The 17,646-nt window shown below is 42.8% G+C and overlaps 1 protein-coding gene across 5 annotated transcripts in view; it reads left to right on the plus strand.

Annotated features, from left to right (window-relative positions):
• The window catches only part of WDR17 (WD repeat domain 17), a 78,958-nt gene that overhangs the window by 43,453 nt on the left and 17,859 nt on the right, over positions 1–17,646 (plus strand). For all 5 annotated transcript variants that reach the window (XM_037055115.1, XM_037055111.1, XM_037055113.1 and 2 more), the window contains 10 exons: positions 911–1,079; positions 3,784–3,875; positions 6,625–6,707; positions 8,117–8,203; positions 9,713–9,877; positions 11,874–12,076; positions 13,029–13,178; positions 13,266–13,396; positions 13,702–13,827; positions 14,851–15,006. In XM_037055115.1, coding sequence (XP_036911010.1) covers positions 911–1,079; positions 3,784–3,875; positions 6,625–6,707; positions 8,117–8,203; positions 9,713–9,877; positions 11,874–12,076; positions 13,029–13,178; positions 13,266–13,396; positions 13,702–13,827; positions 14,851–15,006 — 1,362 coding nt within the window. The remainder of the gene's footprint in view (positions 1–910; positions 1,080–3,783; positions 3,876–6,624; positions 6,708–8,116; positions 8,204–9,712; positions 9,878–11,873; positions 12,077–13,028; positions 13,179–13,265; positions 13,397–13,701; positions 13,828–14,850; positions 15,007–17,646) is intronic.

The following is a 17,646-nucleotide window of genomic DNA, read 5'->3' on the forward strand; positions in this document are numbered from 1 at the left end:
GCGGTGCTTCTGGTGTCTCTGAGGGTCCAGGACTTGGAAGGCGCCTCTGTGCCTCTAAGGCCGGACTTGGAATAGAGGGCCTCATCCCTATGTTAATTAATTCTCTCCCAGGTCCTAGCACGTTGTAGTTTCTGCTGCTTGGGGTGGGAGTTTCAGTTCTTGTGTTCCAGTCTGGGGAGATGACAAATGGTACCTCCGGCTACTTGCGTTAGATTCTCACCAGCTTCTCCCACAGTGCACAGTGGTCCCTTTCCATGTCACAGGTGTAACTGTGCGCATCTATCGGTACATCCCATGTCTCAGTTTGCGGGATGTTTGGGACCCAAATCACCAGGCCGTGGGGACAAGTGTTGTGGGTTCCAAAGAATAAACTTGCTAGAAGACTTTGGAACACAACTCATTGAAATCAAGGCCATGCCAATTCTTTCTGTGAAAATCGTGACATTCTTTTGGAGTGTGTCATTGGTATCAAACAAGGAATATTTGCGTGAAAGGACTTTTAGTTTCAGTTTTATCTGGGTCTTTTATTATGCTACCAGAATGACGTAGTAACTAATAATAGTTAATTACATTATAAATGTCTAGTACAGTATTCTGTATGTGATACATAATGAGAAAATGTACGTGCTGAAGGTGAAAGCTGGATTTTGAACATCTTTGTATTTTGTTGCTGATTTAAGGAGCTGAGGTTGAATAGAATCTAGGTCTCTACCAATTCACACACTGAGAACAGCACAGAGACCCTTCAACCACGGCAGTGGCTCGGGTTTTGTGGGTCCGCTTGCCGTATGTGCTTGCACTCATGTTTGGAAGCCACAGTACATGGTTCAGCTTGATGATACATCGTGGCTTGCTTATTAATAATGTGGATTTCCCTCAGTCGTCATGACTTTTCCCGCTGCATTCCCAGGGCCACATCGAAACCATCTTTGACTGCAAATTCAAGCCTGCTGACCCCAGCCTCTTGGCCACCGCATCCTTTGATGGCACCATCAAAGTCTGGGATGTGAACACGCTGACGGCAGTGCACACGTCCCCGGGGAACGAGGGCGTCATCTACTCCCTTTCATGGGCTCCAGGTGAGGAGGGTTCCTTTGACATCAGGGCTCCAACGAAATGACTTTCCTAACTTTTATTTTCGTTGGTATGATCTTCTTCCCATCCATGCCATCGTGTTCGAAAGGCTTGTAGAGGCAGATTAGTATTGACATATTTTTTTGGGTTCGGCTTTGGGGGATTTCAGAACAAACTTCCTTCATAGGCACGTTGATGTTTACTCCCTTTTATGTGACGTAAGCATATGGCAAAGCCACCGTAAATCAGGAGGATGACAACTCACCTGATTTTAGCTGGGCTGTGTAGCTATGACTTGAACGATATCACACACTTTACATGAAAGTTTTCCTTAAAGTTTGCATGTGCATCCAATATGTAAAAATTGAATATTTACTTTCTAGAAGTTAGAATACATATCTTTCCCCAGAGTCCAGCTGTTTTGTGAATATGAATGGTTATACAGCACCACAGTCCACTTGTAGCCATGTGGGTGATTCTGTATCAGTTCCGCCGTTGTGATGTTGAAGAACTTTGACCCACAAGAGAACATATGCCTTTGGTCTCAGAAAGACGTTGCTGCCTTCCTGCTTCCCTTCACAGAAAGGGGGTGTCCCATGCCACCTCCCAAAGTCTTGTTTTCCTATAATAAATAACTGTTCACACCTAAATGGGCTTCACTTTATAAAGCATTAGAATGCTTTACTTACTTGTCCCACGAGTAAAATATTAATATAAAGCCTACACATGACCCACACAACCAGGATACAGCTTTCCCCCCATTATCTCCTGCACAGGGATGTTTGATCTTGAGTTTATGGGCTCTCCAGGATTTTGGATCTCTTCAGAGAATCTGGGGGCCTCTTGGAATTGCATGAGTGATGTTCAGCGTAGCTAGCTGTGCCTGTGTCTGTGGACATCACAGTGATCAGATTCTCAGACAAGCCCGCCATACGGCGTCATACAGAAAGGCTAAGAACCCACCGCTTTTTTTGTGTTTCCTCCTCTGAGGTTTAGAAAAAGGCTTTACTTCCACTTTTCACAGACAGTCCTTGTTCCTTTAAGCAGAACAAGCTCAGTGCCACTCTGGAAACACAGCTAATTGAAAAAGCTGGTCCTTCGCTATTAAGAAGTAAGGCACTGGAAGAGCTCAGCAGTTCTCCTCCTTCTCCCCGCTGCACCTCCGTCTCCGACTCGTTGAGTGTGTTGGCCAACACTCGTGAGAGAGGGTCTGAGGTCAGAAGGGTTGAGAAACCATCGCAGGATTTTATGCAAAGCAGGCAGTGGTGGAATCCACATGGGGACAGGGGTCACTTTGACCACGAAGCCTGCTCGCTCAGTCCTCATTCTGCAGGCCCTCGCAGCAGGGTCCCCTCACTGGGGATGGGGGGATTGAACCAGCTGGTGCAGACTCAGCACCACCGCAGCCGCTAGCTGACCATTCCTCCTCCTCCAAAATGCGTGCAAGTCTAAACCCAAACACCGAGCAGGAACTGTGTCTGTACAGACCACTGTTTGAGGGCGTTCTCAGAAGGTTTCCTCTTACGTGGAGTCTTACACCACACTCTGCACTGAGCATTTGCTCTAAGGAAGCAAAACTCAGGGAAAGGAAAGTCTGCGATGTTTCCGAAATGTGATTACAAATGAATCTCGCTCTTTTGGTGAGTCTGGAGGAAGTTGGAAAGATTAACAAAGGTCGGCGTGGATGGAAGTAGAATAGGATAGAGGTAGTTGTGTAATTTCCTCTCTATTAAGAGTAGATTCTATAGGAAAAGAAAAACCGTGTGAATAAAATGGAAACTTATCCTCAGTAATACCAGGACCCACAAGGGGCAGAATGGAAATCCTGGAAATATGGTGAGGGCTTTTTAGTGTCTGTAATCTTTTTAAAATATTTTATTTATTTATGTTTAGAGGGGGAGGGAAGGAGAGAAATATCAATGTATGGTTGCCTGTCGTGAGTCCCCTGCCGGGAACTGGCCTGCAACCCAGGCATGTGCCCTGACTGGGAATCGAACCTCGATCGTGTGGTTCGAAGGTCGGCGCTCAATCCACTGAGCTATACCAGCCAGGGCTCGTCTGTAATCTTTTATCACAGAGTAATTCCCCACTGGGTTGGCCCCCAGGTAGCAGATGACACCTCCCCCTGTCAGAGGAGGAAACCCTGCTGCCATGTTCTTGCAGGGGCTGCTGGGGTCCTGGACCAGCTACCAGCTTAGTGGCGGTTTCACTGCTACAGATTGTCTTATTTCTTAGCAAAGCATGTTTGATGTTTTTATTAGAGAAGATGATTTTGTTCGTGGACGTTGCTCACGTAAATGCTTTCCCAACCATGAAAAAAATTACTAGATGGTCAGAAAAAAGGAAAGGCTAACTGGATATGTGATAATATTGAGGACTTTTTGGCACTTTGTCATTGTGGGGGGTTGGTTATATTAGTGAGTGTCCCTGTCTTTTAGACATCCATGCTGAAGTGTTTTTTGGTGAAATGATGCAGTGGCAGAGGTTTACAGCAAAGAAACTCAGCAGGGCTATAGACCAAGCCAAGCTGACCGCATTTTGACCATTGCTGAAGGTCGTACATTCATACTGTTCTTTGTGTTTGCATGCGTTCGATGACTTCCATATTAAAAAACTTAAAGAACTGTTTTGCAAACCACAAGTCTTACCTTTTTGAAAGTGTGTGTGTGGTAGACGTTTCACGTCATGCCTAACAAATTGTTTCCTAAGGTGATTTGGACTGCATTGCTGGAGCTACTTCCCAAAACGGTGCTTTTATCTGGGATGTTAAAAAGGGCAAAATGGTGCAGCGCTTTAATGAGGTAAGATGTTGTCTGTTGGTAGCCAAGTAACCTAATGTCTCATACTGCTCCCTGTTTTTTCAATGCTTTAGTCTCTTAATTTAATAGTTATCGCCAGATGGCATTATGTTCTCTGAATGAGAAGAAAACTGAGGAACATTCACATGCCAAGGTGAACTCCGAAGTATGTGGATGAATCTAAGATATAGAAATCCACCGAAGTTGCATTACAGAGTCAGGAACTCTGAGTAGGGGCTGTAGGCAAATGTACAGTGATTGGAAGGAGACCAAACTCAGAACAAGTCCCACATTATAGTCCCAATTCTCTAATTAGCTGTTGACTTAGGGAGAATCATGTTATTGCCTGAACCTCTTTGTGAGACAGTGAAGTTAGATTGTATTGGGTTGGTCAAAAAGGCTGTTTGGTTTTTTCCATATGATGGCTCTAGTAGCCCTTAGTTGTCTTCATTTGGAACAATTTTGTTAGATTGTATTGCAACAACTTTCATGTCATCATGCATTTAAAAAAATTTATCAAAAACTGGTGATTTGGTGATTTATGTTGGTGATTTTTGTGTAGCCATTTAAATATTGAAGATGGAAGAAAATATGCAATATTTTCAGCCTATTGTGCTTTATTATTTAAAGAAAGGTAAAAATGCAAAAAAAAGAGACTTGTACAAGGTATGGAGAAGGTGCTGTGACTGATCAAATGTGTTAGAAGTGGTTTGCAGAGTTTCATGCTGGAGATTCCTCTCTGGACGATGCTCCACGGTCAGGTGGACCAGTTGAAGTTGGTGGCCATCAAATCGAGACATGAATTGAGAACAATCAATATTATACCATGTGGAAATAGCTGACATACTCAAAATATCCAAGTCAATCAAGTTATTGGTGAAAATGAAAAATGTGTCCTTTAGTTTACAGAGAAAACCATACAGACTTTTCGGCCAACCCAGTATAATTTCCTACATTTCCTTCCAGTTCTTAAATCCTTTTATCCTGTGACAAGCCTTGAAGTGTCTGCTCTTCCTATCTTAGTATCACAGACAGTGCTTTCACTTCTGCTTGGAGTCAAATGGTCAGCTGCAGCTTACAGAGCTCCATCGATGTTGGCAAATTATTGAGAATGTTAGAGATGAATCTAGGGATGTACGACAGAATCTAGGGTGGTCTCTATTTTGAAATTTCATTCGTTTCAAATGATGACTGCCAAAGTTTATTAAGTACATGACTGATATGAAAATTGTTTATACATTTAATGCTTTAAAACCATTTGTGCAAAAGATGGTTGGGTGCCCCTCTGAGGATCTGGCAGTCTTGCCCTTCTGGGGGACAGAGAAATGAGACAAATGCAGAGTGTGGGGGTCATCAAACCCAGTAAAGCAGTGTCGCTCTCATAAGAGAAAACTCCCAACAGCGACTGCCTGCTTATATCTCTCCCCTTCCTCTTCGTGACAGCACTCTAGGTCCAGCCCACCCTCTCTGCCCTCCCAACCAGAACAATAAACCGTGAGAGGAGAAGACATGAACCTGAAAAAGACACTTGTGGCCTAAACCTAAACAACTTTATTCTTCAGTGTCAGACTTATTGGTCTGTTCCCGTGGCATCCGTAACCTTAAATATCTGCCCGTTAGCACCCGAGTTGCCCCAGTCCTTCTCCAGTGGCCTGGCGTCTGGGCACCGGGCATCTCTAGTGCCCATCTCTGTCTTTCATAGTTAAGACCACTATCTGAGTTGCTTACGTCTAGGAGAATAGATATGGGGACAGTTAAGAATGCCAGCTTTAATGAACAGAGTTACATATTCCTCCCGGAAGGAAGTGCAGGATGGTAAAGAGCCCGTGGGGTAACAAAGCTGGCGGGAGGCCTCTCTGCTCTAGCTGATGAGTGTAGGGACCACCTCCAGGTTCGTGTTCATCTTCATAAGCCTCCCCACCTTGACCTCCAAAGACAGAAAACAGCCAGCTAGAGACCGCCTCAGCCAAACAGCCTTAAAGCACAGGATAAGAATGCACAGCCACCACCATTGAAGTACTATATAAGACTGAAATGTTTTCAACTAAATTTGGAAAGGGATCGACCTTTATTTACCCATGACCTAGCTGATGAATGAAATTTCCACGTGTATTTCTTGTGTTTGAAAGACTTCTCATCACAGCAGCTGTGACTGGATCCTTTTGCCCTTCCACACCCCAAGAATGCAGACAAGCAGATAAATGGGGTTATTTGTGGTAGGAATGGTCTTAAAACTGTTCTTTGAAATTGGGAAGAACAGTCAACAATAACAGTTGCCTGCAGATATTCCTGCATCCCCAGGGCAGCTGAGCTCACAGCGGGTTAGGAAGCAGAGAGAACGAATGCTCTCCGGTCTCCAGACTGGTGTCGGCAGGGAAAGGCCTCACTCGGGGTTTGACTCCGCAAAAGCCTCAACGAGCAGATTCTGGCTCTTGACGAGGGTTCGCCAAAAAAGAACTAGAAGCCACTCAATTTACGTTTCATATTTTTCCTTTTACAAGAAATTTATTTAGCTTTTATGTGTTTTTTAAAATTTTATTGTTGTTTTAAAGTGGCACTTTTGTTTACGTGTGACAACTTTACCATTCTTCAAGCGTGTTATATTCAGCTTTCTGCCATTGGCAATAATGCCTCTTTCAGCATCCTCCAAAGCAGGTTCCTAGTAGAAAAGTAATGCTTAGAAGAAGGAAATAAATAAGAGAAAAAAGGGGTGAATTATTTCTTATTGATAGGTATTTTGCCTTTTTTGAAGCATGGAAAAAATGGAATATTCTGCATTGCCTGGAGTCATAAAGATTCCAAAAGAATAGCAACCTGCAGTGAGGACGGCTTCTGGTAAGTGCGGAGGGTGGCATCTTACGATTTGTGAAGGATGCGTGGGCCGCATCAATCGTATCCTGGGAGCACAGACTTTAACATGCTGATGAGATTCCATTTGTACAGCTGGCCAGCTACCACGAATGGTATTTACAAGCCCACCGAGGCATGTCCTGTGTTGGTATGACACATCGGTAATAAATAATAAGGAAATGATATTCCAAAAGAAACCAGTAACTGTTTGAATTATGCCTAATACACTATGAATTGCCTCAAAGAAACTTGGAGGACTTTTCTCGAAGAGCCTAAATGATCCTCCTCAGATTTGTGAGGGGCTGGCGTTTCCATTTTAAAGTGGTTCGAGAGAGACCGGGTCCTCTAGAAACTTCTTCACAGTTTTGTAGGTGCTATTATCTATAAAAGGATAGAAAGCCCGTGCAAAGAAGAATGAGGTAATTCATACGGGAAATGCCCCTTTTTTAGAAGCTAAGTTCTCTGACTCTGTGTTTCAGAACCATGTGCTTTCTCAGTTCTGTTAAGTTCTAGGGGAAAGTAGGTTTCCAAAACACTCCATGGAAGGGAAGAATGGCCTTTGGGTTAAAAATGTCTGAAATCAGGCGATGTTACCCAGTCGCTGCAGGTGCTGTCACCTGGGACAGGTGAGGTACACACTCGAGGCTGTACTTGCAGGGCTCTGCTGACTTGATGAAGCGCCACGGTCAGCGGCTGAAGGCTTGGAAGCCAGGGTCACCACCCTGCCCCGTCACCTCAGAGGTTTCGGTGGGCCTGGTGATGTGCTGGAGGGCCTCCCCCCAAAGCCTTTAAAACCCAGTAATACATTAGCTTATACACATACTTTTTTTTCTTTTTAAAGGAATCAATAGCCCTTGTGTTATGGTATCACATAATAGGCTTTTAGATCTTCTTCTGGTTTCGCAGTTAAAGTGTATAGGATCCTTTGAGGGAGAAGGGATCCTTCGAATTTCTAGTTATGTTACTTAGAGTGAGCCAAAGAAATATTACATCTTGCACATCTTAGGCTTGGTATGATAGTGGCCGTAGGCAGCATTATAAATGAGTTTTAAATACAAATTTTGAAGCTGAATATATAATACATGTTAATTATATAATTGTTTTAAAATAGATGTATAAGCTATGCTTCTCCTAGATCAAAAAGTTCCTCTATGAAATAGTTTCTGAATCAAAGTCTATCATCTCTGAATTGATATAAATGGATTAGCATAATTAATAATAGGTGATGTAAGGATATATACTCATAATTGGTAATGACACTGGCACAGGACTTTTGAATGTTCCTGGTGCTTTGCAGACAGGCTTCTATTCTCAAATACTGGCATTTTACTTTGTTCTCTTGAATGAAATCTTTAGAATGTTTTCCCCTGTTAATGTTTTACACCTAATTTCAGTATCATTCGAACCATCGACGGCAAAGTGCTCCACAAATACAAACACCCTGCAGCGGTATTTGGTTGTGATTGGAGCCAAAACAATAAGTAAGTATTTTTTTTTCTGAAATACATAGTAATTACATTTCTGAGCTATCAACCGTGAAGTTTGATGGTATTCCCATAAATGATATATATCACTCTTTTTAGGCCATATTTCCCTCCCCAAGTGTTAGAATTGCTTATTTATCCCAGATGTCAATTTTATTTTATCAACTCATCACATGATTTAGAAACATCAATTTCCTTCTTCCAAAACAACTTTCTGGTGCTTTGTGGCTAATGAATGAAAAGTGGAAATCAGTCCGATCTCTGTGTGGTGTGGATTCTGCCAGAGAAATGGGGCCTTTCAGCCCCCCTTTTTAGGAATCTGCGTGGCATTCTTGTTCTGCCCTGACTTCCCATCCCCCACCTGACGCTCAGCCTCAGCCTGGAGCAGTTTCCAGCACGTAGAACTGAGGTGGTTGGTTTTGAAAGGCCAACCTTGCCTAACAGCCTGGTAATTTACTGTGGAAAAACCAGCCTAGACTTTAACATTAGTCCCAGTCAAACCTCCACGACAATTGATCCTGAATTCACTACATGTTCAAGAATCTTATGTGTTCATACCTCTCTTTGATGGGGTATAAATTATACTCAAAAATTCAAACTTTCTTGAGATGTTAAAACAGTGTGAAGTATCTTAGGATTTTCCACATCACAGGTGGAAAATACACATATTAAAACTTCATGTGTGTTCCGAGTCCAATCACGTACTATACAAAATGATGGATCTAGGTATTTCCTCCTGTCAGTATAGAAGTTACTACACACGATTAGCGTTTACGTACGTAATGAGCCCCTGCCAGCGTCTCCCCGGTAGCGGGCCTAGCTTGTCATCTCTCAGTTTCTGTTCCTGGTCATCCAGGGGTCACTGTCACCTGCTCCACCCAAATGCTCTTCTCTCCCGGCTGCCCCTTTGCCACTAAACCGACAATGTTTGTTTGGTTTTAGTTCGAGGTTTTGCATTTTAGAAATATTTTATTTTTATTTTTTTTAAATTCAGTTACTTATTTAATCTGAACTTTTTATTTTTTACCTTACTTTTTTATTGTGTTTTTTCCATGACCATTTCCCACCGCTCCCCATACCCTCCCTCTTCTGCCTCCAGTGCTCAGGGCTTGTAGTGATCAGCAACTTGCTTACCAGCAAGTAAACATATCTCAAACCCTCACCAATAGTTGCAAAATATAAAGTTCTGAGAACTACTCAACAAGTTATAAATCTGAACATTTTGAAAAAAGAACATATAGAAATTGAATGCCATTATCTCTGATCTAAGATGCATACAATAAAAATTCAACTGATTAACACTGAGAGAGAAACTTCTTTTGGAATTAGGGCACTTTCTGCCAACTGTGTTTTTACTCAGGTAAGTTTTTAGTCTAACTTCATTAAGGAAGCAAAAATTTGTAAAAATTCCAGTGTTAGAAGTGAGAACTGTGCACGTCTTTAAATCCTCAGTTACAAGCTCTCTCAAATGTCTCACGTGTCTGTGTGCCGCTGGTGCTGTTTCAGAGACATGATCGCCACGGGCTGCGAAGACAAGGATGTGCGTGTCTACTACGTGGCCACCAGCTCGGAGCAGCCGCTGAAGGTGTTCAGCGGGCACACCGCCAAGGTCTTCCACGTGCGGTGGTCTCCTCTCCGGGAGGGGGTTCTCTGCAGCGGTTCCGACGACAGGTGTGTACTTTGGGGTTTGCGTTTTCTTTTCATTTTTCGGAAATGTCCTCACACGATCCAACTGATGCGGGGAATGTTTGAAATATGTATTTAACATGTTGGCAGTTAACAAGTAGGTAATTGCATTCGACTGAAAGTAAATTGAATTTTGTCATGCTTATATTATCGTTGTTGTCGTGATATTCTATTTTCTTACTTATTTTACCTGCTATGGATGCTTATTTCTATCTTACTAATAACAAAGTTAATAGAAACAAAAATTTTAAAAGGGCCTTTTGGGGAAGGGAAAAAGATTGGAAACAGATCTCTAAAATATAGAGAAGAGTCTATTTTTAACAATGTTTACTTGTTATGGAAAAAACTGGACTCTTTTCATTAAGAAAGGAATAAAAGAAGGTACTTATATATTTTAGCATGAAGAGCAGGTATTTCAGTAACGAGAGTGATTTAACATTTTGGTCACTGCTGAACATGAGATAAATTTAGGTAAGAAAAATCTTACTTTATGCAAGCAGAAGTCGTAGTACACAGTACCCTCAGGTCGAATACTAAAAATTAAGTATGTTCATCTTAAAGTTTTGAAATAAATCCAAATTTAATAAAAAAAGTAATTGTGGGATTTCTGTGGGTTATCACTTTAGTCTCCTAACATGGACTCCAGAGTCTGAATTCTATTCTACAGGACAAAAGTATAATCTTCCATTACTGTCTCAGACTCATTTGTCAGGAAGGCAGCAGTGAGCTCGTTGCTAACTTATAGTAAAGGAAAGCTGAAGGCCTTGACTGAACTCTGGTGACTGGTCCTTAGCAGTCAAGCCGACGATGGTTGTAGTTAGCATGTTCTCTGGCATGTGTAAATAAGGGTCAGAATTGTGGGGAAATCATTACTTGCCAGTGTATTTATCTCAGACTGTACTTCACCCCAGAAGCTAGCTTCAGGCACTCCTTGTATGCAGTGGGCCAGCACAAAGCTTTTCTGAGGCTTAATTAAAAAATACACATTCGGACTTCCAAGTCTGATGTTTGCCCAATCGGACTTGGGTCGTAAAAGTAAGGAAACCTGTTCTGGTGCCACCTAGGGTAACAAAGTATTTTGAAACAAGTCCCTTTAGTACTATATATGAAGGTATGATATCCAACAAAAGAATTTAAACATGTATGAGAAATCAGCACCCCAAAATTGGTTTTGATATACCTGGATCCATTGTTCTGTACTAGGGTAAGGGGAAAAAGATCTTTTATATAAAGCAGAAAGAGATATGCATTCAAGGAATAAAAATATATGATATAATGTTTGATATAGTCTCTGATGTCATCAGATTGATATAAATCTGTGAGTAAAAATTTAGTGTGGACCACCCAAGCAGAGTTGCCATTTGGAGGCCTGAAGTTGAGTTTGAGTTCAGATTTTATTCTAGTAGCATTTGTACTTTGTACAGTCAGTAGATCGAAGCAATACCGTGAATCCAGTTATATTCAAATTTTGTGCTCAATCTGAGAGTGTTTCCACACTAGATAAGCAACTTACTCTACTGGAGGAATGGCTTACTGTGCTGATATGATCGGGAATATGAATTGATCTTTCAGCTAATAGCCATTGTCATACATACTCTATTTCATGATTTATACATAATTTGAGTTTTCTTAGATTGCCACATCCATGTTATTAATCATATTTTCTTTGGCTTTATCTGTTCTGGATATTTTAAGAAAGCAATTTTTAAACATATATGAACTGCGAAATAGTACATTTAGTTTCATTAGCAAATTGACCAGTAAAAGCCAGGAAAAAAAATATCTGTACATTAGAATAGGCTGGCCTTAGCCTAATGACTCATTTCTATCTGCTCTAAAGAGGAGAATCATAGCATCACTTGAAACATAGAATGCTTTATTAATATACTGAGAAATAATTGTTGTGCTCCAGTAAGAATATGTTAAGATTTTATATCGGTTACAACTTGAATGGCACTACTTCGACAACATTATGTTTCAGTTCCGTTCGAATCTGGGATTACACTCAGGATGCCTGCATAAATGTTCTCAGTGGACACACCGGCCCTGTGAGGGCCTTAATGTGGAACCCCGAGATCCCCTACCTGCTCGTGTCTGGCAGCTGGGACTACACCATGAAAGTATGGGACACTCGAGATGGGACTTGCTTGGACACTGTGTGCGACCATGGCGCGGACGTATATGGTAAAGCAGTTTCCGTGTGCTTGCAAATGGTGCTCTGTTAATGACGATTATAACTTCTGAGCAAAATGGCATTTTTCGGAGAAGGCATGAAGGGTTTCGTTTTTAAAAACAATTTTCTCATTAGAAACTGTACCTGTCGTTACTGAACTATCAGAACATCCAGATAGCAACAAAAAAACGTCATCACGAATTTGCAGAAGATAACTTTTATGAGCACTGCAGTGTCTGTCTTTATCTGCAGGCACATTGTTGTTCCCGCACACATATACACACATGTACCTGTGCATGTGTTTGCGTGTATGACGTAGAGCTCTATCCCTCCAGAGGTAAGCTGTGGAGAGGGATTCGGTCATGAATTGGATGTCGCTTCGGCATTCTTCTGCCGCTGCGCCTCAGAGTTCAGAGAGCGGGGTTCTGTTTTCAGCACTGTGGAGCTGGGCGTGGGGCATCAGACTGTCTGTTGCACAGCACTGCGCGTTGCAGTCCCCAGCCCTTGGAAGCCATAAGGAGGTCAACAGAGATGCCAAAATGATTCCTTACAGGGACCCTCCTCATGCTGTCTGTACCCACATGCTTCACCCCAGCGGCCTTCTAGCTGAGGGCGTGTAGGCCTGTGTGGGAGAGAACCCCGTTTCTGGGTGTTTTCAGTGGAAAGGGCCCTGACTCTGATAGCTGGCACGCCCATCAGTTCACAGGTTATTGTGCACGCCATTGGTGTTAATGGACTGAAACATAATTTCAACATCTTCCTCCAGGGCCATTTGCTTTCTGATGATTGCTCAACTTGCATTCCTATTTTAGGCTAACTAGTGGATTATATTCTTACATCCTTTTCAGCCATGATAGAGGCATTTCTTCCAAACGTCCATTTTGTACAAGTTTCACCAGATGCCTGTAGATAGAAAACATTTTCAACTCTTCCTCAGTCAACGCCGGTTTGTGTCTCCCTCAGGTCTGGCATGCCACCCCGCCCGGCCCTTCACCGTGGCCTCCTGCTCCCGGGACTCGACGGTGCGGCTCTGGTCCCTGGCCCCCCTGATTACTCCTTTGCAGATGAAGATTCTGGCCGACAGGTCTTGGAAAGAAATCATTGGGAACACTGGTATTGCAAAGCTGCATGGTTAAACGTTGTATTTTCAAATGATATTTTACAGCCATCTTGTCTCACCGAATTACATCTGTTCTCCAGATTATGCCCTAGTGCGAGGTGCTCTGCCTGTCCTGTGTGGCAAAGCGTCCAGAGATATTAAACAGGAAATAGAGAAGCTCCCTGGAAGTCCTCGAGTGGAGAAGCTGAGGAGGCTTTCAGAATGCTTATCGGTGAGTAGTGACAGGACTTCAACTGGGCGTCTTTCTTTTCCGTGGAATGAATCTTCGCAGCTGTTGTCAGCAGGTGTATCACACATACTTAAAAGCATCATCCCGGTTCCCTGGGAGCCTCAGGACATACTTTGTACAGTGTGAGAGAGCAAGTGGGAGCCAGAAACAATAAATGGGAAAAGGTGTAGATTTATTGCACTAATTTTCTATTTCATTATGCCTGAATTATCTTTTCGAAGATGCACAGTGCTGTGCGGTTTCCCATTCATCATTACAGTATTGCTTGTTCTGTTTCCACTCGTTAGCCTCCAGGTGGCAGTGACAATCTGTGGAACCTGGTTGCTGTGATAAAAGGACAAGATGACAGCTTGCTTCCTCAAAACTACTGTAAAGGCATAATGCACCTGAAACACCTGGTCAAATTTAGAACAGTAAGTGAAGCGTGCAAATGCGACGTGCTTGGGCAAAAAAATGATTTTGCCTTTTCACTATTAAAACATAAAGGCTATTTCAAAATTTATATGTTAGAGCTGGTAGACTGAAGTAAGTGAATAGGCAGAGTTAAATCTTCAGGCAAAAGCAAGCATGAGGCTATGAGTTATTTGAGGACAGGTGAAAGCAGGTGTAGTGTTCAGAGGCTGAGGTGCACCCAGTTCTTCAAGGTCTCAGGGAACGACTCAAAATGATAGTCATTTACCTACAACCAGGTGACGGTGGTTCTAGTCTCAGAGGCCCAGCCAGCTGTATCCTGGGAGACCGTCTCATTAAAACCGATCATGTAACGTAGATCTTAGTGAGGTGGAATGCAAAATGACTCAGTACCTCCTGCCTGGGGCAGTATGCAGTGCTAAGAACAGACCATTCCCGGGACCGGAAAGAAGAGATACCTGTTGTATTTGCAATGCAGTCTCACTGGTGAGCGCAACAGTTAGTGCACAGAGGGAGTTGGGCGGGTGTGGGTGTGATGGCCACCAAGGCAGTGGTTTTCGTAAAGCAGCAGCACTTTTTAAGTCACTAACTCAACACGTGATGATGGTAAGAGTTACCTGATGACCACGGAGAAGCCAATTAGAGGCAGCCAGTAATTTTCATTTTAATTAGAGGCCTTTCTGTATCTTTGTCACCAGCAATCTATATTTTTCACGCGCCTCTGGTCCTCTGGTCCTCTGCATGGCCACCACCCCCACTGAGTTTGCAGGACCGGGCGAGTTAGCACAGGCACGCACGCACCAGGCTCGCTTGACCTCTGCGCCCCACCCACACCAAAAATCTGTTTACAGAGGGGTCACATTTTACAGAGAGAAAGTATTGATTTTTAAAAATATTTCATTCCCAGTGCCGCATGGTTCTAAAATATGTGTGTGTTGTTATCCGTGTAATGCTTTCATGGTCCAGTGTTATCACCAGCTCTTGTCTAAGAAGAGGTAGAAAAATTCTATTTGCTTTATCACCAGTCGGAAGCCCAAGAACTGACCACAGTCAAGATGTCCAAATTTGGGGGCGGTATCGGTGCTCCGACTAAAGAGGAGAGACTAAGGGAAGCCGCGGAGATACACTTGAGACTAGGACAAATCCAGAGATACTGCGAACTGATGGTCGAACTTGGCGAGGTGAGGCGCTGCTCAAGTGAGATGAATAAGCTTCACAAAGTGTCCTGAGTGTGAGTGAGATCCTACATAGTGAGCGTGTCTTCTTTCAGAGCTGGTTCTGTCAGTCGCATGTCACATGTGTGCCTGAGGACAGTGGTCATCCCTGTCTGCACTACTGGGGAGCTTGTTCAACATGCCTTCTCCACCCCAAACTTGTAGAACCAGAAACCCTGGGGATGGAGCCCAATAATCCAGGTTTCTGTAGCCCTCCAGGTTATTCTTCAAATGTTAAAGTCTGAGAACCACTGCCCTGGGCTGGAAGCTTTGATTCCTGAAACAACAGCTCTGTTGGCCAACTTGCTCCTGGTGGGTCCCCCTTACGAATGCTGTTCGCCATGTTAAACCCCACTCTGGCCAGAGAAGGGTTTCCACTGAGGATTCTCTGAGGACATGTCCTGATTTTTAGGGAGGACTGAATAAGAACAAGTTTTCAAAAAACATTAGGATAAATCTATCCCATTAAAATTCAGCATGGTGCTCACATTTGGAAGGGGGGTGGTGGCTACTATAGAGCAAAGCAGGAGAGGGCTTCTGCTTGATAATCTGAGGCCTGGCTGCATGAGTGTAGTCAGTTTGTGAAAACTGATTGAGCTTTTCATTTTTCTGCATGTGCATTTAGTTCAACAAAATTCTCCCACCCATCGGAAAAAGAAACCCAACGTGATTCGAATAGCATGGATGTGTTTCATGCTTGATCATTTCTGAAAAGCTCAAAGGTAGTTCATTTCACAATGACAAAGCATGATATTAAGGATATTTATGAATAATGGAAAGTAACTATGCAATCAAACTACAATGAAATGTATCAAAATTAAATTTAATACACCTTTTGATTTCTCCATACACAGGAGGTAATTGCTGCTTGAACTAAAATAATGTGCCATTTAAAAATGTTACTGAAAAGCATTGCAAACTAAAAAGTATTTGATCTAGAACCACTGTTAAAGTTTTACTTACAAAGAAGTAAAGCTATGACTTAAAAGTCACTTTTTTAAACTAGGCACTGCTAGAAAGAATAATACCTATCAAAAGTCAAGGAGAAAATAAATAAATTTTGGTGGAACAGTAGAATGTATACTTCTGAATCCTATATTTTGGTATATATAATTTAAACTTGGGACTTCCAGCCAAGATGGAGGTATAAGTAGACACACTGTGCCTCCTTGCACAACCAAAAGAAGAACAACGAATTTAAAAACAAAAAACAACCAGAACTGCTACAAAATCAGACTTTATGGAAGTTGGACAACCAAGGAGTTAAAGAACAAACACTCACCCAGACTGGTAGGAGGGGCGGAGACAGGCAGCCGGGCGGAGAGGACTTAGGGCAAGGCAGTGGCTGGAGGTCCGGGTGGTCCCACATTCATGTGCAAATAAACTGGGATGAACAACTGGGGAGTGAGACAGACCAAACAACCCAGGGTCCCGGCACAAGGAAATGAAGCCTGAAACCTCTGACTGAAAACACTTGTGGGGGTTGTGGCAGCAGAAGAGACTCCCAGCCTCACAGGAGAGTTTGTTGGAGAGACAGACCCACAGGGTCCTAGAACGTACACCAAACCACCCACCTGGGAATCAGCACCAGAATGGCCCAGTTTGATTTTGGGTAGTGGGGGAAGTGACTGAAAGCCTGCAGAGAGCAAAGCAAGCGCCATTGTTCTCTCTGGGACCCCTCCCCTAAATACAGCATCACAGCACAGCCAAGTGGGTTGCCCCGCCCTGCTGATCACCTAAGCCTCCACCCCTTACTTTGTAACAGGTGTGTGGAAACAAACAAAAAAAAACATGGCCCAAATGAAAGAACAGATCAAAGCTCCAGAAAAAATATAACTAAGAGATGAAGAGATAGCTAACCTATCAGATGCACAGTTCAAAACACTGGTAATCAGGATGCTAACAGAATTGGTTGAATATGGTCACAAAATAGAGGAAACAGTGAAGGCTGTGAAAAGTGAAATAAAAGAAAATGTATAGGGAACCAACAGTGACGGGAAGGAAACCGGGACTCAAATCAATAGTTTGGACCAGAAGGAAGAAAGAAACATTCAACCAGAACAGAATGAAGAAACAAGAATTCAAAAAAATGCGGAGAGGCTTAGTAATCTCCAGGATATCTTTAAATATTCCAACTTCTGAATCATAGGGGTACCAGAAGGAGAAGAAGAGCAAGTAATTGAAAACTTACTTGAAAAAATAATAAAGGAGAATATCTCCAATCTGGCAAAGGAAATAGACTTCCAGGAAGTCCAGGAAGCTCAGAGAGTCCCAAAGAAGTTAGACCCAAGGAGAAACACACCAAGGCATGTCATAATTACATTAGCCAAGATTAAAGGTGAGGAGAGATTCTTAAAAGCAGCAAGAGAGAAGGAGACAGTTACCTACAAACGAGTGCCCATAAGACTATAAGCTGATTTCTCAAAAGAAACCTTGTAGGCAAAAAGGGGCTGGAAAGGAGTATTTGAAGTCGTGAAAGGCAAGGGCCTATATCCAAGATTACTCTATCCGGCAAGGCTATCATGTAGAATGAAAGGGCAGGTAAAGTACTTCCCAGGTAAGGTTAGGTTAAAGGAGGTCATCATTACCAAGCCCTTATTATATGAA

Source organism: Sturnira hondurensis, unplaced genomic scaffold, assembly GCF_014824575.4.
Source record: "Sturnira hondurensis isolate 20B ecotype Veracruz unplaced genomic scaffold, ASM1482457v3 Scaffold0008640, whole genome shotgun sequence".
In the NCBI taxonomy this organism is placed as follows: Eukaryota; Metazoa; Chordata; class Mammalia; order Chiroptera; family Phyllostomidae; genus Sturnira; species Sturnira hondurensis.